The 24915-nt window shown below is 43.1% G+C and overlaps 1 protein-coding gene across 2 annotated transcripts in view; it reads right to left on the reverse strand.

Moving 5' to 3' along the window:
* Positions 1-24915, reverse strand: part of DOK7 (docking protein 7) — a 463238-nt gene that overhangs the window by 336880 nt on the left and 101443 nt on the right. For both annotated transcript variants that reach the window (XM_085642491.1, XM_085642490.1), the window contains exon 3: positions 7152-7382. In XM_085642491.1, coding sequence (XP_085498617.1) covers positions 7152-7382 — 231 coding nt within the window. The remainder of the gene's footprint in view (positions 1-7151; positions 7383-24915) is intronic.

Below are 24915 nucleotides of genomic sequence, written 5' to 3' on the forward strand. Positions count from 1 at the left end.
ACCAATGCGTCCTCATTACTTGTAACAGGTCATAACCTCAGCTATGTCTGGTAGTAATATAACGCAGAAAACACAACAATGGGGGAGGGTCCAAGGGAGAAAAGTTTATAGACCTGCAAGATAGTAATACCCCAATCAAGTTTACTACAAAACACAAAGACCTATCTTGGGTCTAAGAGTGAACAATGATCACAAGTGACAGAGGTTAGTTATGGTAAACTCCAACTACGAAAAATCCTTTTATAGGACTGGAACCCTCACTCACCCTAGGTGACATGCTTCCTCATTGAGTTCTTTCTCCCGATGGAAAAACCAAAATATTTTTATTTTGTAGGTTTCACTATCATGGTTAAAAAGCAGTGCAAATAGAGCAGTATAGAGCTTTAAACTGCTCGATGTAAAAGGTCAACATGTTTCAGCCCTATTGATCTGTAGAGAAGTATCCGGGCTTTCTTCAGGACCGTGTGTAAACAATAAGCTGCTGCTATTTGGTGCTTAGACAAACGAACAATACATTTTGATACTACACCAGTAATCAGTTCATATGTCTTCGGCATTACTGGGTATATCTAAAAGAATAACGTAAACAAAATCTCTGTCAGAAAAGTGTCAAAAGTTCATATTCATACATAATCTTAAAGTTGGTTTGTTTGCTGATGTGTCTCTCTGTGACACTTAAGAATATTTTGAGGAATAGACCAATTTGTCAGCAAGTAGGTTTCTCCACGGTCTGACAGAGGGATTTTTTATTCTTCTTAGAGCGGGGCCCCCCTTCCCTGAGTTGTTACCAGATTGAGTTGAGGGTGGATATCCAACTTCTTGGGTAAGTGCCTTGCCCACAGCACGGGCTTCCAATTACTTCTAATTGGTTTATTAGTAGTAAATATATACTACAATAGTGTTGTATGCCTATAATTACTTCTGTTCTCTTTGTCTCTTCATAGCTGTTTTTCTTTCTGTTGTCTAATGGACTGTTGATAGATTGTAATGGGTTTTACATCATATCACATGTCTCTTATGTAATGTGTATTGTTACGTCATGTTTACATTTGCTTACATGTATATGTATGCCTTTTTATTTTGTTACGTTCAGCCCTGATGAAGTTCAATCCTTATTGAACTAAACGCGTTGGTTAGGGCCCATGTTATGATATCAGTGAAATAAAGGAAATTACATACAAAGGAATTTTGTCCGCCTATACCATTGGGAAAAGACAATCGAGTGGTGCACCTCACCATAATCATCTACTTAAAGAAAAATTCAGAGTTGTGTCCAATATATAGTAATGGACAAAGCCCATGCTTGTGTCTCAAACAAAATTTCCTAGGAATGGAAAGTTCCCCTAACTCATCACGCATCTCCTGCATATACTTAAGGTGAAGGGAATCTAACACAACTGGGCCATGTATTAATTCCTGAAACCAAGCTGTGAATGGTTTTAAAGCGCACTTCAGATCAGATGTTTTTCAGTAAATCAGCCATTCCGCGACAAAAATCAAATATTTAGACCAAAATAAGATTCTTGAAATAATCAGTTTTACAATAAAATTAAGTTTTAAGAAAATAACATAAGATATTAACGTAATTTCCAATGGTGTCACACCATAATTGATAAAGTATAAAATACTTACATGATCAACTATATTTACTATACTGAATTACATTAAACTATTTGAATGAAGAGAGGTATGATTTATTTAATAAACAGACTCTTTCTTGGTTCTCGACCTCAGAGCTGAGTGAGCAAAAATGCCTGTTGTGCATGCAGCCAAATTTTATTGAATTTCTAGTCTTTATTTCTAGGCTCTTTGCCATCTCATATAAACTTTATTTTAATCCTTATTCCATTTTGACGCCTCATCTTTTACCCTGAAGAAACCAATTGCTATGACATTTCCTAGCAACAATGTATGTGGCAAGACAAACTGCCAAACCAAACATATTTACTCAAAAAGGGAAGTTAGCGTCATTTAACTCACTTTCACAACACAGGCCAAGATTTTTGCTACTTTTCAACCTCGCAACTGAGTGCCCAAAAGGAAATTAATGCACAGAGTCCACCTTGATTTAAAACAAATGAATGGCGGAGAGTCGCAACAAAGACCGGAGAGAGAAGAGGGGGGAGCTGGAGGCTCAAATTCGGGAGCTGGAGGGGGTGCACCGCCGTTCTGGGGCAGTTCAGACACGGCGACTGCTCACGCAAGCGAGGAAACAACTACGGGCCCTAGATTTGGACCGTGCCGAATATGCCTTGCTCCGTACCAAACAACGCTATTACGAGGGGGGGAACAAAGCCGGGAGACTCTTGGCACATGCTCTTCGAGCTGAAACGGCGTCACGCCGGGTTGCGAAAAACTTAAGAATGCCCGGGGCGAGACCTGGCGAGCAGACCTGGACATTGCGACTGAATTCAAGGCCTTCTATAAGGCACTATACTCAGCCGACAGCCTGGATCCCATCGCAGCTGAGGAATATATACAGGAGGCGCCAGTGACACCGCTATTCGACTCCATTATGACCACGTTGGAGGTGGACATCCATCCGAAGGAAGTTATACGGGCTATTCAGGGCCTTTCGGCTGGCAAAACCCGGGGCGAAGATGGCTTCCCGGTATATTTTTATAAGGTATTTGCACCTGACCTCACGCCTCTTTTGGCGCCTCGTCAGCGCTTTCAGCTCCACGGGGAGACTCACCCCCTCGATGTCCATGGCTGAAGTTGTGGTCATACCCAAACTGGGGAAGGGCCCTCGTGAGTGTGCTTCATACCGTCCCATCTCCCTGCTCAACGTTGACCTGAAGATCTTTACCAGCATCCTGGCAGCGCTACACGCCCCGCATATACAAGGTCTGGTGGATCCGGACAAATCGGGGTTCATCCCAGATCGCAACTGTGGGGATGGGACTCGGCGACTGTGCCATCTCTTAGATAAGACGCAGCGCACCCAGATTCCAGCGATACTTTTGTCAGTGGATGCCGAGAAGGCATTTGATCAGGTCCACAGGCCCTATTTGCGTCAAGTCCTATGCCAATTTGGTCTCGGGGAACGATTCCGGCAATGGGTGAACTGCGTGTATAAAGGGCTGCAAGCCCGGATTAGGGTCAATGTAGTGGCCTCCCAGCCTTTCCCGATCAGGCGTGGCACGCGACTGGGGTGTCCGCTTTCCCTTCTCCTGTTCGCGCTCTACATGGAACCGTTTGCTGAACGAGTCCGCCACCTTCCTACAGTCACCGGGATCCAGATGGGGGACAGGGAGCATAGGATCTCACTATACGCGGATGACGTGCTTCTTTTCCTCTCCAATCCGCTGTCATCTCTCCCACCCCTGCTGGCGGAGTTGGACGCCTTTAGCGCAGTGTCAGGGTTCAAAATTAACTTGAAGAAGTCACAGGCATTGATTCTCACGATCCTAGCGGCGGACCGCCTCCAACTGTCGCAACTTTTTCCATTCTCCTGGGCGGTAAGTGATATCACGTATTTGGGACTCCGGATCTTTGCGAGCACTGCAAAGACGGCCCTGGTGAACTAATCGGAAGCGTTGGTTAAGACCCGTAAGGACCTAAATACCGGAAGAAACATGCTCTTTCATGGTTGGGCAAGATAGCCGCGGTTAAGATGACAATCTTGCTGCGTCTGTTGTACATAATGCAAACGCTTCCCCTAAGTCCACCACCCACAATATTGGTCCAAATGCAACAACGAATTAATGGCGTCATCTGGGGAGGGAAGAAGCATGGCTCGACACCTCACATATTTGCAGCAGGAGGAAGGAGGTCTTGGGGTACCCCACCTGAGCCGGTACTATGAAGCGGAGCAGCTGCGCTGGATGGTGGAATGGTACCAAGTAGAGTCCGAAAAGCACTGGTGTTTTATGGACCGGGGCGTAGCCGGGACTCATATATGGAAAGTTCCTTGGCAACTGCAGAGACACCGTCCACATGCGTGCGTACCTTTCTCCGGTCTTGCGTGCTACCATGACGGTATGGGATAGAGTACAGGAAAGATGCCAGCTCTCTATGACCATTTCACCCTTGACCACCTTTATTGGGAACCCGGACTTTCCCCCAGCTCTCACCGGGAACACCTACTTGAAATGGCAGGAGGCCAACTGTAAACGTATCGGTGACCTATTTGACTTACAGGGCATTATGGACTTCCCCCAACTTGTATCTCACTACGGGATCCCCAAGGAAGCATACTGGCAGTACTTAGAGCTGCGTCATTGGGTCACGCATCCTCAGGTGCATCCGCATGCAAGCTGTCTCCTTACGAAATTTGAGATTTGGTTTATCACCCGCACTTCAAATAAACGTCTCCTGTTGGACAATTTTCTCAACAAGGCTAAGAAACCCTTTAAGTCCCCAGCGCAGCGTAGTTGAGAATCGGAGCTGGATAGGGAATTCTCCCCGAAACAATGGTCTGACATTATACACAGAGCTTGAGCATCATCATGCAGCACTTCAGGGAAAGAGATGCTCCTAAAAATTGTGCATTACTGCTACTATCCCCGGCGCGGGTTGCTAAATAGAGGCCTCGCAGCAGCAATCTTTGTTGGCGCATTTGGGGTCAGGTGGGCACCTTATCTCATATTCTTTGGCATTCCCTCAAAATACAGCCATTCTGGGATTCCATCGATATCTCAGGGTTCTGCGATTCCCCACGTCCCCCCATGCGGCCCCACCCCCTACCAGGCCTTACTTTGAGCAGTGGGTGGTTCTCCGTCTCTTTGTCTCCCTACTGCTCTCTCTCTCTTCTCTATTATATTCTGTTCTTTTTCGACTCCTTCCTGGTCTCTTTCCTTTATTCATCTCTGTGTTTGATTCAATAAAACATGAAAGCATCGGCAAGTTCCCCGCTGGCCTGTGGATGTAGGTGGGCGTATTGTTACCCTTCACAAGAAAATTCAATAAAACGATTTAAACCATAAAAAAAATGAATGTGGCCTTTATTTGAATCCCACTGGAAAAAGCTTAAAATTATGAAAAGCCATAACCTTGAACTTTGCACACTAAATTCTTGTATTTATTAGCACAGTCCACTACTTGGGTGTGAAAACAATGTTTGTGTTTCGATTTTGTGCAAGTCCACAAGTCACCCTTTGGTCTTCTCCTGGGAACTAAACCCTACTGTTTGCAATGGATATTTGACAGTAATACGTAGGACTGCAAAGAAATGTGAATGATACAGTATGGATATTAGCCTTAGATTTTATTGTGTAATGACCAGCATAATATTTACACTTTCCTTTATAATATTGACCATGCGAAAGTATTAGAATTGTTCTCACATTCAAGTGAAATACAGTGTTGAGACATTCACTGATCAGGCTACAAGTTTTCACAATGATGAGATTTCTTTTATTTTGTACCTAGTCACTACTGTAAGATGAAGCTGATGTTGGAAAGTACTGCTTGACTTTTTGAGATTTGGTACCAGAATATTGTTGTCAGAATATCGTCTGCCATAAATGTTGAGCCCTAAGGAGCATTTACAACATCGCACTACTTATGTTTATAATAGATAATGCACACCCAATGGGAAGATACATTCGTAAACGATATTAAGGACACCATATTTAAATCAGACAATATTTCTGACAATGATATTCTGACATGCAAACCTTTTTGAACAGCATAAATGACAATATTATGTCGTTTTGGCTAAGAAATTTGAAATGGCCCTTAAGAAAAATTATTTGTTATATGCGTGTGACACATTTACTCCCGACAGAGGAAAAGCACACCAGTAGGGAAAAAAACATATTTTCCATTTAAACTGGGAGAAAATGGCAAACTATACCAAAGGCCTCAATAATCTGGACTAGCCTGGATGATATTATGGAGTGAGCGAATAGGCTGGGCAAATTAAGCTTGCATACTATTTAAAGCTGATCCACCACGCCAAGCTATTTGTTATTAGTCGTGCTTTCAACATGTGTTACATTGCCATCATTTGGGTACAGTAATTAAGCAGTATGTCAATTTTGCATGAGTTCACTGGTACAAGGGCGCGCAAATAGCAGCTGTGATTTATGGCAGGTTTTACAGTTCGTAAGGGCAAACTCCCACATCAGACGCATTCTGCATCCAATTTGTAAACTCATTTTTTACGCGAGCTGGAGTCTGCACCCTAAATAGGATTAGCAAGACAAATGTAGTCAATAACTTTGTAGAAAGAATTGTTTCCTTTAATTCTAAATTGGTTTAAATCCATTTTCCTCCTCCCATGATGCTCACTTAGTTTTTGATAGCACTACCAATATTACTTAAAGTCGAGTAGCTGTTTACATTTTGTTAATATGGAAAGAGGCCGTAGAACAAAAAAAAGGAAGGATTGGAGGCTCTTATTCAGAGATTGTCTGAAATGTAAAACAAAATTGATGTGCAGTAACTGGATTTCCATACATGTAACGTTGTTTTTATATTTAGAGACATTTGATATTCCCATGTCAAGAAATAAGGTAATTTTTTTCACTGGAAAGGGAAGGAAGTCATGCCTTTGAGGACCAGTAACTGGACTCACTTGGCACCATTAATTATGGGGACACAAGCAAACCTGGCTATAGTAACACCAGAATTGTGGTATTAATGGACGGCCAGAACTCGTCTAAATGACAGCCCCATTATCTATAGCCCAATACAGGGTGAATTATACTTATTTCCATTATAAAATAGGAGAAGCCATTTCATAAGCACATGTTAAAAACATATCACCCAAAGTCAAGAAGTGAAATCTTGAATTATTCGCTGGCGGAGCCTCTACTGCATTTCATGGGCAAAGAAATAAAGCTAGTGTTCTGGTTAACTCAACGAGGTGGCAAGGGGATCGTAATTTCTATCAGCAAATATGTATTTTTCGAGTCGCCTCGAAGCTGAGCAAAAAACAATGGATTTTTCTGCTTTAGATGTAGCTACAAATATTTTTGGGTCAGTACTTCAGTAACGACACTCATGCTTGCTGAATTTACTCTCCAAGGTATTATGAGACTATTAAATTGCAAGACCATACTAAAGGCAGAATGTGAGCATGTTCTTTGCACTGTAAAGCTCTGCTCTGGACCTCCTCTCGTCATTACAGTATAACTGTGATACAGTAGCACTAAACAAACACTTGATTGTTGGCTTCATAACAATTTAAAAATGGCTCTCACCTTCTCCCAAGCTATAGCGCAGCCGGACATCCCAGGCATGCATAATGTCTTTATTATCAAATCCTAGGATTATACAGTGAGACAGACAGACGATAGCAAGGGCTTGGCTCATGCCCTCATAGGAGAGTCCTGGATCAAGGCCACAGATGTCTTCCAAAGTCACACTGCACCGCTCCTTGTGCCCTTTCACTCTCTCCGATTTGTCCTTGAATACGAGCATCAGCAAACAATCTGCAAAAGACAACACTGTCAAGAAATATCAAGTATACTTGAGCATTGTACTGCGAGGCATCTTATTCTTCTAATATTAACTGAGTTTGATGCGATTATTAAATGAACATTCAAGACCATACAGGCTCCATTCTTAGACGTACCAGCTTTCAAAAGATGTGCGGTCACATTACAGAATATTTTCCATGCATCAGTGTGAGCAGTGCATTTTCCTGATGATCAGTAATCGCTAAGTGGAGAGGGAATATATATTGAAGCCTCACTCTGCTCAGGTGTGTGGTAAAAATGGCGGAATCATCTTTTTGTTCACACAGTCATTTCCACCTTGTGTTTCACAAGCCTGCAGAGCCGAAATATCTAATCTAAGCTGAGAAGGCGGTGTGGGTTCCCTTTCCTTCATGAAGGGACCTCTCAGATCGTCTGTCCTGTGGATAGCAGGGTCCTCAAGAACTCTCATTACAAGGTGGGAGTTCTCTGGGGTATGCCTTCTTTCAACCATGTAACACTGCTCAGAATAAGGTTAGGAACATCTCGCCTGATTCTGGGCAGTGGCTCCTGTTGCCTGGGCAGTATTGGGTCACATCACCGTGGCATAGGATGGTAGGGTGAGTGAAGTGAGAAGCGTTACCCAGCCGGGTAACGTCTCCCGATAGCACAGCCGGTCTCCAACTAGGAGGTTAATCCACTTCTATGCAACAAGTACGCAAAAAGTTCAACATGAGAGTAACGTTTTTATTCTCATGCACGGATCCCCGTCTGTTGTGCGGAACCGCGACTTAAATTGCCCCTGATGAAGGATTCTACCCGAAATGCATTGGGTTTGATGGACCATTGAGTCTGAACCATATATCTCTTCAGAAGAACCCATTGGAAATTCCAAATTACCGTGGAATAAAAACTTTACTCTCATGTTGAACTTTTTGCGTACTTATTGCATAGAAGTGGATTAACCTCCTCGTTGGAGACCGGCTGTGCCATCGGGGGATGTTACCCAGCTGGGTAATGCTTCTCACTCACTGTACTGGTACGCTGATTGATCAGACAGCGATACCCCAGTCGCACGCAAAATACAGATTTAACCGTTAAACCCCAAACTACACCAAGGGTGTGCATGTACCTTCTTTTGGTATAGGTGGTAGGGCTCATCCGCTTTCATTCAGGGTTCTTGTAAAGGGCGACTGCTTACCTGTTAGGGTCTCAAGGCGTTGGGGGGCTGGGGTTTGGCAGGGGGACAGGGGGTGAGGGATCTGCTCTTCAGTCGAAATGCCAGAACTTGAGGTCCTCCTTGAATTGAGGCAGCAACAGTGATCTCCTGAGATGGTTCCAGGTCTTCGTATCAAGGTAGGAGAGGGATCTTCCTCCAGCTGTGGTCTTGCGGATCTGTGGGATGGTGGCTAGTGCGAGCTGGGCGAAGCGGAGATGTGTGGTGGATGTGTAGAAGGAGAGGCGGTGGTTGATGTCTGCAGGTCTGGTGTTGTGTAGGGCGTTTATAGGCTTTGAATTTGTCCCCCTGTCCAGAGGCCTGCCTCGATAAACCGAAGCAAAGCAGAGTTCTCAGCTGTCAGAGTGTTATCGTTAGGGGGGGGAGAACTTGGCTTTCTATCACCCAGATTTTGGTAATAGGTGGGAGCTACTGCTGGGTGGTAAAAATAAAATAAATAAGGACTATGGGCAAACAGGCTATCTCTCTTTAAGTAGTAAGGGCCATGGTTTCACTGTTTTCACTGCAACAGGCGTCTTTTGTTTTAGTATGAACTCAAAATGCAAGTCTAACTTTTTGGCTTTGTCAATGCTTGTTGACAATTTATAACTAAAGCAATATAATTCTTATAGAAGATAATTAATGCAGCGCAATGAAAGCTGAAACGAAGCAGAAACACACTGTTCACTGAAGTTCAAACAACCTCATGAAGTCAGACATCCATTATTGTAAAGATAATAGTGCAGATGCGAAGAGTGTGGCCAAACACACTGCCACGGTTTCAAAGTATGTCACATGGGCAGTATCTTAGTATGGTATGCACGTTGCAAGTTCAAATTACAGCCGGGCTGATTCTGCATTTCATCCAGATGAGATTGATCAAATGAGTTTTATTGGGCTGACTAATCACAAGACATTATTTATAGTGCCTTTAACAGTCAAACACTGTGGCACCAAGTGCCCAATAAGTGCCTAATAAACCTAAATTGTGCAAGGACTGGTGTCCTCAATGTTCCTCCATCAACTTGATGCAGCTCTTTGTGTTCTTAAGTGGACACAGTTGCCTTGCACGATGAACATTACGAAGAGCTGCTTTGCTTTCACGTATCTGAAGTATTACAGATTCCAGCTGGTCATCTAGTGGACATTTTCATCATTTTAAGGTTCAAGGACAAAGGTGTTGCTTCACTCCAAAAGTAAGCATCATTCTATCCAGAAGAATGCGGTGTCCCCTAATGACGACCGCTGACTCTGGCCTGGACATTAGCTTAATCATGAGTGGTGGCCTCAAGGTTAAAGATCAAATTCCACCGTGATCACTCAGGTCATGTTTATAGTTCAAGGAGACACAGTGTGTGTGGTCAACAACAAGTGCTTCCATCTGTCGAGCAGACCACAAATGTAGTCCAGCTTTAGAAATGTGTGCCCTTTACGAGTAGAAAAGTTGTTACACTACGGTAGGTGCCTTTGCTTATATAGAGCCTGCTTGTTTTAGGGCAATAAGGGGTCGTTTGGATGTGTCAGGAAAGAATGTATGACGCACAATTTCCACCGGAAGGAAAGTCAACGGAAACGAGCAAAGGCAATGAATTTAACAGGGCATGGCAGACACCGTTCTCGAATCTGACAGAACGTGGTGCTGGACTCACGATGTCCCGCAGCCTCTGTACGAGCACCCTCAAGAGAGCGAAAGGTGATGTTTTGGGTTCCTTTACTTTATAGCTCCCCGAGGTAGACAAAGCAGCGCTGGAAATTAGAAAAAAAGTGCAGTATTCACAAGAGAGATGTGCTAAACATTGCTGCTCCCTGGGACCACTGCCTTCCCTTTAAAAATATTTACCCTGCATTTGCAAAGGGAAAGGGGTCCTTCCCTTTTGCAAGTGCATTTACCACCCTCTTGAAGAGGGTAGTAATTTGCGAGTGTTTTGCACCCACAATTGCGGACGCAAAACATTCATACATGGGCTTGCGCTCGCTATTAGGAACCCCTTCCTAATAGCGAGTCGCAAAACCTATTTAGTGAGTCGCAAACAAATTGCAACTCGCTAAATAGGCTTTGTACATGGCCCATGCTGCTCTTAGCAAAGTAATTTTAGGAGGATTAAATGAGCATCACTCGCTACGGCTGATTTAGGGTTTCTCTTAACATAATTTTATTCCATACACTATTGGTGGTTCAAAACTCAAAATTTGGTAATTGCGTCTAATAAGAAAAATTTGTAATTGGACATGTATCCTTGTCTTGTCCACAACACAGATACTCATAACAGAAAATCGTGCATATGACAAATATGTAACAGAGAAGTTTCTTGGTTCAAGGATTCTTTATTGATTTTTCTTCGTTTAAAAACAACACCAACAGACGGTAGCTACCGTCTGTTGGCGTAGTTTTTAAAACGGCTTTAAAATGTTTGTATCCTTATCCAAGGTCCACAAATTGGCTACTGAAAAGATACAAAAAATAGTAAACAGAGGTTAATATAAACAAACAAAAAGAAACACAGTTGATAAGAAAATAGTAGAAAACACAGACACTGCACTGTGTGCCATAGAAATAGAAAATGAGAAAAGGCAATTCAGGAGAATTAGAGTCCCTTTGATCCAAATCCTGATACTGTTTCCGAGGCCTTTTAAAAGTCTAAAAGATGAACTTCACCAAAACGTTTCACTTCATCAAAAAGGACAATTACAGAGTTCATCGATAAAGGAAGCACATGGACTATAACACTGAGGTGAAGTACACACGCAGATTCCTAAAGTACAGAACACGCAGCAACTATGACACAACGGCTAACCCCTAAAATTACATTACCCAGGACAGGGCACACAATCCTACCCACTTCTGACAAGAAATAGACCAACACTGAACAATAAAATACAATTTGAGGGTACATAACAGCACAGTGGTCTCCTAAAGCAAAAGCGAACAAAAATATTCCGAACACTCAAGCCACAACACTAGGACAGAAAATACACTTACACCTTTTTCACACACACCAACTAGTGGAAGCATGCACGCACGGTTACTGATGGATGCCTTATGTCTAGTCTTAGATTAGGGGATAGATTTACAAATATTTGCATACTGTACAGGCTATAGCATTAACAAACAGGTTGTGGGAATCCATCCCTGCAATTTTCATGTAAGTATTGCACCCGACAGCCTGTGAGTACAGTTGTGGGTTCAGATGCCTCTAAACTATGCTTAGCAGATGGCACAAGATTGAGAGAACACATGCTCCAAGTTCATAGTTCACAGGCTACTCCCAATAGTGTAGGTGGTGTCAGTATATCCAGTTGGATATCCATTCAGATTCTGTTGTTTATAGAATTGTGTTGCTGATAGTCTTCTAGTACTACTGAGCACACAGAATCAAAGGCACTGTTATCATTTTGTTTTGTTTATTGTTTAATAACGATAATTTGGTACCCAATTGAAATCGCTTTGAGATTGGATGAACGCAATCAGACTAAGCATAAGCGGGGACATCGTTCTTAAAACACCCTGTCTACAAAAAGGTTTGTCAGTATCTATGAAGACTTCCAAAAGGAAGAGGTGAATATTGTAAATGTTTAAGATTACAACGACTCAAATATAACCAGTGATCTAGGCGCAGTTAGGTATCAGCCTTGGTATCTAAAATAGCCACTGTGAGAGCAAGCCTGTTCCACAGTTGTAAGGGATTCTTATCGCTTTGATGGTTGTTATCTCTGCTGTGCAAGAAATCTGAACTTCATTTAATACAAGAACTACAAGGATGAAACTCACAAGAAAGATATGGCCAATATGGAATCTGATAGCATGTTGGAAAATACACTGAAAGACTCCACTGCAAGAGATTTGCCATTTTTCCTAATCTCTCATGGTGTATTTCACTGGTCTGGGGTACGACAGCTTCCGCATCCAAGATAGTGGAGGTGTAGTACTTCTGGGTCAAGTGTGGTAGAAACAGCGTATAAACAGGCACATACAATAACTCTCTGGTTGGCAGCTGTGCATCTTGTTGGGTTCCTCCAATGTTGTACCAGTTCACACCCAGCTTCCCCCATATATACATTTGTTGTTTTCAACAGCTCTCTCCAGTCCCCCATCAGCTTTCCTTCTGAATTTCAGACTACTCCACGTTCCATCGTCAGACATCTTGCTAATACAAGCTGTTGAAGCTAGGCTCCTGAAATGTTCCCACTCTTGAAGTGGGAACACTTTCAGAGTCCTCTGATTGAATATCACATGGACACTACGGAGGATGCTTTACCATTCATCTACACTGGTGAGTCCTGCAAAATACATACATACTGGTTTATACCATTACTGTTGTTATTATACATCTAGACTGCATACTAATATACTGTGTCTCATCATAGGTGACAGACTAATAGCAGAGGGAACAGCAGAACTTCTGAATTCCACAAACGTCTCTGCTTCCTCAGGATCTTGTGTGCAGAACTTGTTTTTACAGAATTTTTATTTGCATAAGCATCCATCCTAGGAATTCCTGGCAGTCTGACAGCTAGACTACAACCAAGGTCATAGATGAAATATGGATTTTGATAAAACACGTCTATGAAGTATAGATCAAAGGTTTTCAATTCATGCAGAGCATTGCTAGAATTGATAGGCTACAAACTGAATAAAGCCATTGCAAAATTTGAACAGGGTTACAGTTAGTGTGCCTGATTAAGAGTGCCCCAGTAAATAGTGATTCCTTTCGCAAGCGGCACTTTGGACAGAGATCGCAGTTATAATTATAATGATGCACCTGGTGATTGCTAGGCATAAGAGAGTCTGCACCTCTGGTAAAAATGCTCAGGTCATACCTGCCATAATGTAAAGCATGAAAATGGCTGAAAAATTCTAGGATGTGGATATTGGTACAGGAAGCAACAACATCTACACACTATGGCCCATGTTCAGGGAAAAACTCAGAACAGGCTACAATTATCACACCAAATTTATTTGGGACATCCTGGTGTTCTGAATCAAGAACACTCGTAATCAGACCCAATGTATCCTATACCTTGCTTAACAGCCTTCACCGGCTTCTGCCTGTGCATGGTTACTGAAGTACAGTTCAAAATCTGGAGACTACATGGTTCAGTCAGTCTAAGGTATTGCTGTTCAAGAGCAGCATCTTCATGATAACTTTGTCTCCTTGCAAGGTTGGAGTCAAGAGTTGAAAGCTGAATCTGCAGTGGGTTTCTCCAGTAAGTCTCTTTCTGAAACCCCGCGTACTACCCCTTACGGTCTGCTTTTCGCCTAGAAACGTTACTGCGATTAGTTGTGTATATAAATGAGCCACTGATAGAAGGGTCCGATATCTTTTTTGTAAGTACTCGATCGCCGATACACAAAAACGGTCCCAGATGTAACATATACATAAGAAAGTAACTCCTGAATTACAATTTCGAAAACACTACGTTTGTGAAATTTGAATATGTACATGTTACACTATTCCACTTGTGGACGTTGACAAGGGAGTGGCAGAAGGGTGGTCAATTACATTCAATGTAAATGCAGTGAACATGTGTACTTTAGTGGGTATACAAACAAAAAAAAATTACTGTAACTTCCACCCTTTTAAGAACATGCAAGTCACTCCTGAAGGGCAAGGGTAAGAACTGCTAACAGTAAAGTAGGAGGGGTATAGGAAGAAAATACATTTTACTAAAATATTTGAACTTTTTTAAAGCTAGAAACAAATCCAATAAAAATACATCACAACCCTAAAAATGTGTGTTTTACAGCATGTTTAACTTCCTTGCTGCACCTCACACTGGGCACAGGGCTGTTAGGGGTCGGCGCTTAAACACTGCTGACATACACGCATTCACTGACTGATCCAGGTGTGAAAATGTGAATGGCTGGCAGCGCACTGCCAAGAGTGTGGGATTTACTTTTCCTCTGCAGGGTGTCCATTCTGCAGACTCTTTAGCGCACCATAGTTTCCATCAACTGGCAATGAGTACCGGGATCGCCCCCAAAGTAGGACCCTCGTGGGAAGCAAGAGAAAAGAAAGAGACAGCAACAAGCCCACAGTTGATAATTATGGCACATAACGTGCTCCCGCCTTTACACTCACACGAACACCTGTTGCAATTACGCTTAGGTGGAAACTATGGTGAGCCTGATTTAAAAGAATGCATCAACTATAAAAAAGACAAATGAGAAAGCAAAGCGATTAATACTGCGCCACCTGATACACAAGATGTTTCTAACCTATATCAACTCTTAGAGACTCCTCTTGTGCACCATAGGTTAATACTTTCTACAGACCTTTATATTCCACCAGACTCGACCCAACCCAAACAAGACTCTAACATGCACCATGCCAGGCTCGGAGAACTGATAAGCATTTATAACACAGCAAATCTAGGATAATATATCCAAGACCAACTCATTAAAGGATGACATTCCTCCAAGCTTAGGTACGCCGTTCTGAGGGAACCCAGAATGAAGCTACTGAAGATGCGGGAGCTAGACCACTCAATGGAGTTGTCAAATATCATATTCACTCACAAGGAGGTGATTCTTTTTTCACTACATTGTCTATTGATGTTAAGGTAACAACACACCATGACTGAAGGCAGAGTATGAAAAGAAAAGGTAACACAAGACACACATATGGAGAATAGCTACCGCCTCATCCCCTGCTGATGGGGAATGATCCAGCCACATGCCCCATATTTTCTATTGGTTTTGGGGACAGCCCCAAGATTTATATATATATTATGGCCGTGGTGCATAGTTCATTCCATGTGTCCTCTCCTGCAGTGGGGGGAGGGGAGGTGTAGTTGATCAACAATGACATGCTATATCACGTTTGGTGAGAAGTCCTAGTGCCTCCAAGGCTCTTGTGGCTCATGCCTCCCCCCATTAAGCCATCGGTCCCCATTCATCCATCAGTCCCAGGCATGCCTTTTTGGGATCGGGTGTGACTGAACTAATGAATGCAGGTCCAGTATCTATGCAGACAGGTAGGTTCGAGGCTCTGCTTCAGTTTGCCAAGCCTCGAGGGGCTATAGGAGACCTTATGCAGGCATTTTAGTTGAAAGATGCATAATCTTGTACAGATCGCCAACAATCTCAGAACCATTTCTGCCTCCGTCCAGTCAGCGTCGTCTATAGGGCAAACATCCTACACCCACCATTCACACAATGTCGTTAAAGGATTGAAATTATGGAGCGACCAGTGTGCGGTAGAGTCTCGAGATGCCTTTGCTCCTTGTGGCTACTTGCATTACACACGCCTCTAGTGTATTGTGTGCAAGGAGATTAGGAAAGGTGTCCCCGTGGGTGTCCAGTGCATGTTGCAGAGGCAGGTATTTTTAAAATTGTGTAAGATGCATGTTGTAGGTCTCCAATAGATACAGGAAGAACCAGATGTGCCTCCTTTCCCAAATGTCTCTCAACCTAGAGATGATTATGAAATACAATGTTTTAAAGCTGGTCAGTGTGGCTATTTGTTCTAACAAAGAGCGCTCTGATAGCAGAGTTTCGGCTGTCAGGATTTTATCCCATTTGATCCACGCGAGGGGTCGCTGCCAGCAAACTAGGGTCGTTGTACTAGTCGGAGGAGGGTCTTTGTGCATGTGTGTCTAAAGTAAAAGTAGAAGGCTGTGCTGCTCTATGCATTCTAGCTACACTGCCACCGTAGGGTGCCGCTGTCTGAGAAGAGCCAGACAAATGTGTCTCGAGCAGTAATATATCTGGACATCGGCTAGAACCACACCACCGTCAAATGGGGATAAGACATACTTTCTGTAGAATATTCAAGGTTGTTTGGCAGCCCATATGAATTATGTTATCGCCACGTGTAGTGTTTGGAAAAAGGATTTTGGCAGTTTGTAGGGGCAGTTATGTAGGGCATAAAGCAATTAGGGTAGAGATATCCTTAGTAAGAGGAGATTCTAGTGGCACTGTGAGCTAGTTGGTACAAAAGGTCAACATACCCGGTGGGGGTGATCAGAGTTCGTCTGACACCAATCCTGCAGTGTATGTTGTCTAAACGCGACCTGTCTGCAGCCTTCGACACCGTCTCTCACCGCACACTAGTCACCAGACTACACCAAGCCGGCATACAAGGACCTGCCCTGGACTGGATTCGATCGTTCCTCTCCGGAAGAAGCCAAAGGATCAGACTAACAACCTTCCTCTCCGCCCCCATGGAAATCACCTGCAGAGTCCCACAGGGGTCATCACGGAGCCCGACCCTCTTCAATATCTCATTGGCCCCCCTGCAGTCATCGTCCGACAACACGACCTCAACATTGTATCCTATGCCGACGACACCCAGCTCATCCTCTTCCTCACCAGAAACCCCACCACCGCAAAGCTCAATTTCCAGAAGGGAATGCAAGACGTCACAGTTTGGATGACCAACAGCTGCATAAAACTCAACGCCGAGAAGACAGAAGTCCTCGTCCTTGGAACCACCCCTTCAGCATGGGACAACACCTGGTGGCCCACCACCCTCGGAAACCCACCTACCCCCTCAGACCACGCCAAAAACCCTGGCATTGTACTCGACTCATCACTCACCCTAAACTGACAGGTCAACGCTGTCACTTCCAGCTACCTCAACACCCTCCGCATCCTCCAAAAGACCTTCAAACGGATCTCCCTGGTGTCAAGGAGGGCAGTCACCTACTCAATCATCACCAGCAGACTGGACCACGGAAACGCTCTCTATGCCTGCATCAACAAGTCCCTACTCCGCAAACTCCAGACAATACAAAACACCGCGGCCAGACTCGTTCTCGGCATCCCCCGGCACGAACACATCAGCCAACACCTGCGGAGACTCCTTTGGCTCCCCGTGGAAAAAAGTCACCTTCAAAATCCTCACTCACGCCTACAAATGGCTACACAACAACAGACCCAAAAACCTAAACGACAGAATAAACTTCCACGTACCCAAAAGAAACCTCAGATCGGCCAACTTCGCACTGGCTGAAACCCCTCGCATCCACAGAGCCAGAGCAGGCGGAAGATCGTTCTTTCACATTGCAGCCAAGACCTGGAAAGAGCTACCAGCAGACATCAAACACGCCCCTTCCCTGAACACCTTCAGAAAGACTCTCAGACCATTCGGCTGAACGGAGCTGCGTACCCCTGCGCCCCCAGTGCCTACAGACCCTCATGGGTGAGTAGCGTGCTTACAATTCCCTGATTGATTGATTGATTGATTGATTTTTATAGGAACTACACGACATGGCGCCGCCAACGTTTGTTTGGTACTTAGTTAACAGTAGAATCAGTTAAATTAGTAGTTCAGTTTTGCTATTTCTCAGAAAACCCTATTCACAAAACAGCAGAGACGTCTGGAGTGGATGGGTGAAACTCCGCCACAGCTGAGTAGGCAAAATATCGTATTTATTGGCTGTTGGTTAATCAAGCTTAAAGGACACAGTGTTCCTAAAAATTGTGCAAAACACCTTATCTTTGTTCCCTTGAAAAGTTGTTTTGTGTTCTAAACACAATGACTAACCAGGTCTTAGACCCACTAGAACAGCCACTACCCCTCTCAAAAGACGAGGAAGATGCAAACGCAATACACATTGTGGCAAAAATTAGAAATGCAGTCACCCTGAAGCTGCTTGCGCATGGTTTAACACCTAGGGGTGGCTTAGTAGCTTTCGTGATTGTGGCACACAAATCATTCAGAACAGAGGTATTTCATTCATGGGTTACATTCCCAGCAGCAAATGCAAGAACAAAAACGTTTCATTTTTACACAGAAGATGAACCACCAGCGAAATATTGTCTGTATGAGGACACTGAAGTTCCGCTCACGTACCAGGAACATTTAGACTGGTTTGAGGCACCCTACTCCATACATGAAGAAGAGTGAGACTCGGCCTGCGTGGAAGAGAAGGGGCAACATGGCCAATATTAGCAGCCTACACACCACATCCTGACATCGAAACAATGCCAGGACTAGACTTACTCATAATTCACAAAGAATTAATAAAACTTTACAGAAACATGACACAGTTCGTCATGAGGACACTTACGGTCCAGCCAGCAAAGGTGACAACAAATACAACTAATGTTCAAAATACAGCAACTAAAATTACACCACAAACATTACACGCAGTAATGGGTAAAATGCCCATAAAACGTGAACAAATGCCATTCTGGATAGCTCAGAAAATAACACCGCAGTATTTCTGAATACTAGACCTTATGAAAAACACAGAATGCTGACAATCCGCTTGCCCATGGGGGATAACACCACTGATAGAGAACTGTACCTCTTGGGGTACAGTTTTCGCTGCCATATATACCAGAACTCATGGCATACCGTCCTTAGCTGTAATACCAGATGCATTAAGAAAAATAAAAAAATGAGTGCGGAGCAGAGCCTGCTCTGAACTTAGGGATCAAGTTACGAGGTAACTATGCCCAGGTATCAGCCATAATATTAGCAAATATTAAAGGGGAGGCAGCATCAGTGGCTATCCGCCAACACCTAAGGGAGTTCAGTCCTTTACAACAGGAGAACGAACTACCAAAAATAATAGAAACTGCTTATGCAGAATTAGGCAGGGACAGTTTGGGTGGAAAAGCATTAGAACCACAACTGATGGGTAGTCCTGAGAAGTAGACCTTCAAGCAGACACCTGCTTCTTCTAAAAAGAAATGGGACAATAACAAAAACCAGAAAGTTAAGGAAAACAGATCTCAATCCAGTGGTAGATCTCCTCTACAGGAGCCCTCCGAAAAGAGGTAAACCTTAGGAATAGGGGTAATATTAAGAAACCTGACAGTTATCAAGATACTGATACACATTACTCTCGTTCCTTTCAGGGTTCAACGAAAAACTCAGAGAGAGAAGGACGGTCAGACAGACAAGAAAAGCATACAAAGTCCAGAGACAAGCAACACACTCAAAAATATACTTCCATAAAAGAAGATAAACCAAAACAAAAGCCACAGTTCAAAAAGAAGATGGTTGCAGGTCTATGATCAGACATGCCCAGAATTCTGAGGACTCGACTACTGAACGGGGAATTGGCTCTGACAATGCTAGACAGTGTGGGAGAATTAACAATAGCTCGCCAGAACCTGATGGAATTTCTGGTGACAGTAGACTTGAATGATTACATCACGGTGGAGACACCTGATACTAGGGTAAGTGTCCCACACAAATTATACGAAAATACAGGACAGTTAGAGGTCACTTTTGGGAGAACCTAACGTTTGGCTATAACATATTGTTAGCTGGACAGGATTGGCCGCCAGCATTCGTCATGGATTGCCCTAGGGGAGAAACGGTCATTTTACCAGCATTCTCTGACCATGTTCGCAATATTTAAAATGTACATATGCGTGGGAGTGGGCGGTAGCCCAAGCACCAGCATTATTCAAAAACCATGTTGTATGGGATGAGGACTCAACCCACCACATTATTCCCTTAAAAAATACTCCAGCTGTACAAAGGCAGTATCCAATAAAGTAAGAAGCTAAAAAACAGGTCAGGGAGATCTTAGATCAACTTGAATACCAAAGAGTGATTGAAACATGCATCTCTCAAATGAATAACCCTTTGGTTCTCGTATCAAAACCAGACAACACATACCGTCTAGTGTTAGATTACAGACATTTAAACACTTGCACTAAAACATTTGTAGTACAGAATGCCCACAGTGCCGCATTAATAAATAACATTGTGCGGAAAAAATGAAAGACGGCACTAGATATCTCAAATGGATTTCTTTGCCAAAATATAGTGCCTGAAAGCAGGTATTTGACTGCATTCTCAGCACTAGGGTCACAGGGTCAATTTTGTCGACTCCCCCAGGGGTATAAGAACAGCCCTGGGCTGTTTTCGGCTAGAGTAACTGAATTACTTCAAAATCTGGATGAGGAGGCATTGTCCTACATGAATGATACTTATCTGACGGATGATGACCTGGAACACTTGAACAGAGTAAACACCATCATTTTGGGATTTGCCTCTGAAGGGTACAAATTTAACTTAAAAAAATTGAAGATTGCCCACCTTAATGTCCTTTTTCTAGGATATGAGCTTTCAAGTGAAGGGAAAAGTCTCGCAGCTAACTTTTTAGAGAATTGTGCGCTGCTGCAACCTCCAAAAACATTTAAAAAATTTCAATCAATCCTGGGATTCCTGAACTTTGGCAGAACATACATTTTGGAATATGCAGAAAGGGTAAAGCCTTTCTATGATTTAATAAAACCTGACTTTTCTGTCAGACAGTGGACACAGGAACACACAGATACTCTTCGTTCCTTACAATCTGACACGATAGCATCAAAACACTTACAAACACACGGAAATGCACGCAACCTGGTGATCCGTATAGTTGCGGGTCAATCTCAGTACACTTACCTAACATATAATGAAGGTGAGACAATGGAGTACAGATCACATTTGTACACAAATGCTGAGAAGCGTTTTGCAACAACAGAAAAAATTCTAACAGCTGTATAGACTGCTGTAGTCAGAAAAAGAGCCCTGGCTCAAGGGAAACGTATAATTGTCGTTATCCCGGTTCTAGCCTTAGAGGCTGCGACAAAGGCAAGCGTTCCTAACGCTAAAGCCTTACATCCAAGATCGATACAATGGGCTAATTCTCTCACTGCAACTGCTGTAGAATACAGGTACGACCCTAATTGAAAAACACAAGCATTTCTGCAATACGAACGACAATATCCTCTACCAAATGAAATAATGCCTCTAGATCAGTATGAATATATAATTTACACTGAGGGTTCTGCGCAACTGGCCATAGGGAGCAAACAGCAATACAGTGCAGCGTGTGCTATCATTAAAGGATGCATGCAGGATGAAAAGTTTCACCCGAGACTAGGAGTCTAGGAGACTGCACGGCGCAGCTGGCAGAACTAAAAGCACTAATACTGGCACTGGTAAGTACAGATCGAGAATTCCCCACACTTATCGTCTGTGATTCCTTTTAATGTGAACAGTCGTATAATAAATATCTACATCACTCAGGACAAAACGGGTTTAAGGATGCAAAAGGTGGTACAATTGAGCACAAAACGCTATGGGACCAGGTAGTGGAGTTGAAAGACGAACTACTAAGGGCTCACGTGATACATACACTGACTCATCAACGTGATGGCATGCACGTTGAAGGGAATTCCTTGGCTGACGAAGCCGCAAAGGGGACTGTACTTACGGCTTCTCTAGCTGCAATCACTTGTTCAAAAACGAGAATAGACGGTGAGATAATGGTTGCTATTATTGCTACACGCAATAACTCGACAGTACCGAAAAGGTTTCCACTCAAATACACCAACAAGTTTGATGCAAACAATGTTCCATTTGCTAAAATTCCTCGAGTGAGGGATAGAGTAATACCAAATGATCATAGGTTAGGATTAATTCTGGCAGCACACAAGGGTATATGGTCTGCACATGCAGGAGTTACAGCAACTGTTTCTCTACTGAAACAGCGCTATTGGTGGCTAGGACTAAGAAAGCAGACTAAGTACTACATCTTGAAATGCGACATCTGTCAGCAGATGAAAGGCTCCACCGTAACACGTCCAGAGCAGACACCATTATTAATATCAGACAAACCACTGGCGTGTGTCTATTTGGACCACTGCGGCCCCTTACAATCAGATAGAGCTTACAAGTATATCATAGTTGTAGTGGATTCCTGCTGCAGGTTCCTATGGGTGTGGCCCTAGCACTCGGCTGATGCTCGAACTGTTATAAAAGATTTGCGAGTCTTTATAGGGACATATGCAATTGGCACATTACATTCTGACCGTGGCCCCGCGTTTAGCTCTAGGGCTTACAAGGAAGCCATGTGAAGTTTGGGAGTAGCATTGCGGTATTCCTCTCCGTACCATCCAGAGGGAAATTTGGTTGTGGAGAGGAAAAAACGTGACTTAAAGCAATCTTTAACAGCTAGAGTATTAGGCTCGGGTGGAAATTGGGTAAAACATCTGTATGGAGTTCAAAGAGCATTAAATAATCAGCCAAGAAGCTCTCTGGGGGGATCACTCCTTATGAGGTCCTATTTGGGACAAGAATGAGGGTACCTGATCTTGATTGTGAAGGCACAGTGGTGGATGATGAACCTTTTGACATCCATAAAGGTTTGGCTGTTTTACAGGACCTAATGAATCCAGGGCACTACAGAGTAATGTCCAGGTGAAAAGGACCGCCACTGGGGAAGTCAAGTCTGTCACGGCAAGACCTGTCTGGATCCCTTAAGTTGGGATCAGGTCAGGTAGAAAATAGCAGGCAAAAAAGAATTTGAGCCATCATACAGAAAGCCTGTACCTGTCCTGGCAGTTGAAGGAACAAGACCAGTATTTCTGCCACCTCTTGCCGGTAAAAAAGGAGAAAAGATTTGTCTCAATTTACCTGATCAAACCACACTATGTGGCCGATACTGAGTAGTAGGCCACGTGGACTCCGGAGTAACAGACACCCTCCTCTCACAACTATACAAGAAGTTCAAACAGAAAGACTCATCAAGTTTGAAGAGTCACCTGCACAGAATGATGGACTATGCAACACTGCAATGGAACTCGTTCCTTTAGACACCGAAGTTAAAAATGAGAACTCAACAGAAAGAAAAATTTCAATACGACCAAACACAGATATCTATGTCAACATGCCCCAACAACAGCCAGCTACAGTTTCTACAAAACCTGTGGAACTACCGAAAATTGATTGAACTGCATCTGGCTAGTTCATTGACTTTGACACTTTCTCATTGGGTCCAAGTGAACCTGAAACAACGCCAGCCCAAAAAACTTTTCTACAGCGATTTAAAGATTTCCTGAACTTTCTTAAAAAGACTTACCTGGTATCACCTTGGGTGGAACTCTGGGTAACTACCGGGATACTTTTCTTTCTTTTCTGGATAAGTCTAGTAACTGTCTTTAGTATGCTCATAAATGGTACTTATCTCTGAGAAAGCTCTGCAGCACAAAAAGTGAATGTAACTCTGAAACCATATCTATCATCACATCGTGAAAAAAGAGACCTGTCATCAGTGAACATTACAGCAGTTCCTATACCTGATGGTATAGTGTGTGACAAGGTTGATTAAGACATATTTGGCACAACTGAATACCACATTTATTTAAGGTTTCCTTAAGTGATATCATTACCTCCAGTACATTTTCCGATGATTGGGATTATCAAACTGTAAATAATATGTTGTCTGATTTAGAAAAATCTGCTGCTTATTCTAATAATGAAATGGTAAATGGCACATCAGACTTTGGAACAATGTATTGCTATCAACATTATGGTCGTTATTTTCTGCATAAATCTGCTAATCCCAGAAATGTTTTCACATACCACCAATGGGAGCATTGCCCAACACCGCAGAAAAGCAGTTCAAAGACATTTGCACAGAAATCTCAGTTTTTTTTTAGGGTTTAACAAATCAGACCCAGCCTCATATTATTATAAGGTTGCAACAACACCAGCACAGAAAAATATGTTGACAAACACCAAACAGATTTATTCCACTACCTTTATTGCCCAATTGTCTGAACAGGGTTTCGACTTATGGAAAGACACCATAGACTTAATATCAGTCTGGGGTACTAGGGAGTGGCAGTTCCAGGGAACAGAGGCACTATGTAGAGCATGCCTTATTCCTCAGCAAATAATGTTTTTGAATGAAACGGTGCAACAGACAACATGTCTTGGATTAGCCAAGAATTAAGATTTGAATACACCTCGGATGCCCACACCATCACACACTGAGGGTAATATAACATCACAAGAAGAGGTTACACTAGATGAAATCATGCAATACAATAGATCAGACCCCGATTGGAAGGGATGGTTAATTTGGCCCGTAGACACCAATAACTGTCAGGACAGATTCTTGGATAAAACTATAGGATTTAGTATCAATAGGCCAGATCCACGTTATGTACAGAGACAACACCCTGGGGTAGTGACATCTTACAGTGCTGGGAAGTTATGCCCCGATTGGCTAAAAACCTCAACACTTACACATGTGAAACAACACTTATCCTTACTGTCAGAGGATGTGGACCTATGGGATTTTTTATTAGGTCCTAGGAAGCCACGTCACAAACGTTTCTATTATGCTGTCTACAATGAGATTTGCAAAATATCACAAGAGGCCGCACATAGATTACGAGAAATAGATCGTATAAACCTAGAGAAAGCTCTAGCAGTGGTCGCGACAATGGATTAACGACACTAACCTCCAGAATATATTCTCTAGGCAACATTGTATCGTCTGATATTGATGTACTAGAACAGGATCTGTCCATGTTACAACAGGGGCAATCACAATTGTGTTCTATTAATGTATTAAACTGGACTCTGC

The sequence above is a fragment of the Triturus cristatus genome, chromosome 2_2 (genome assembly GCF_964204655.1).
Source record: "Triturus cristatus chromosome 2_2, aTriCri1.1, whole genome shotgun sequence".
Taxonomy (NCBI): domain Eukaryota; kingdom Metazoa; phylum Chordata; class Amphibia; order Caudata; family Salamandridae; genus Triturus; species Triturus cristatus.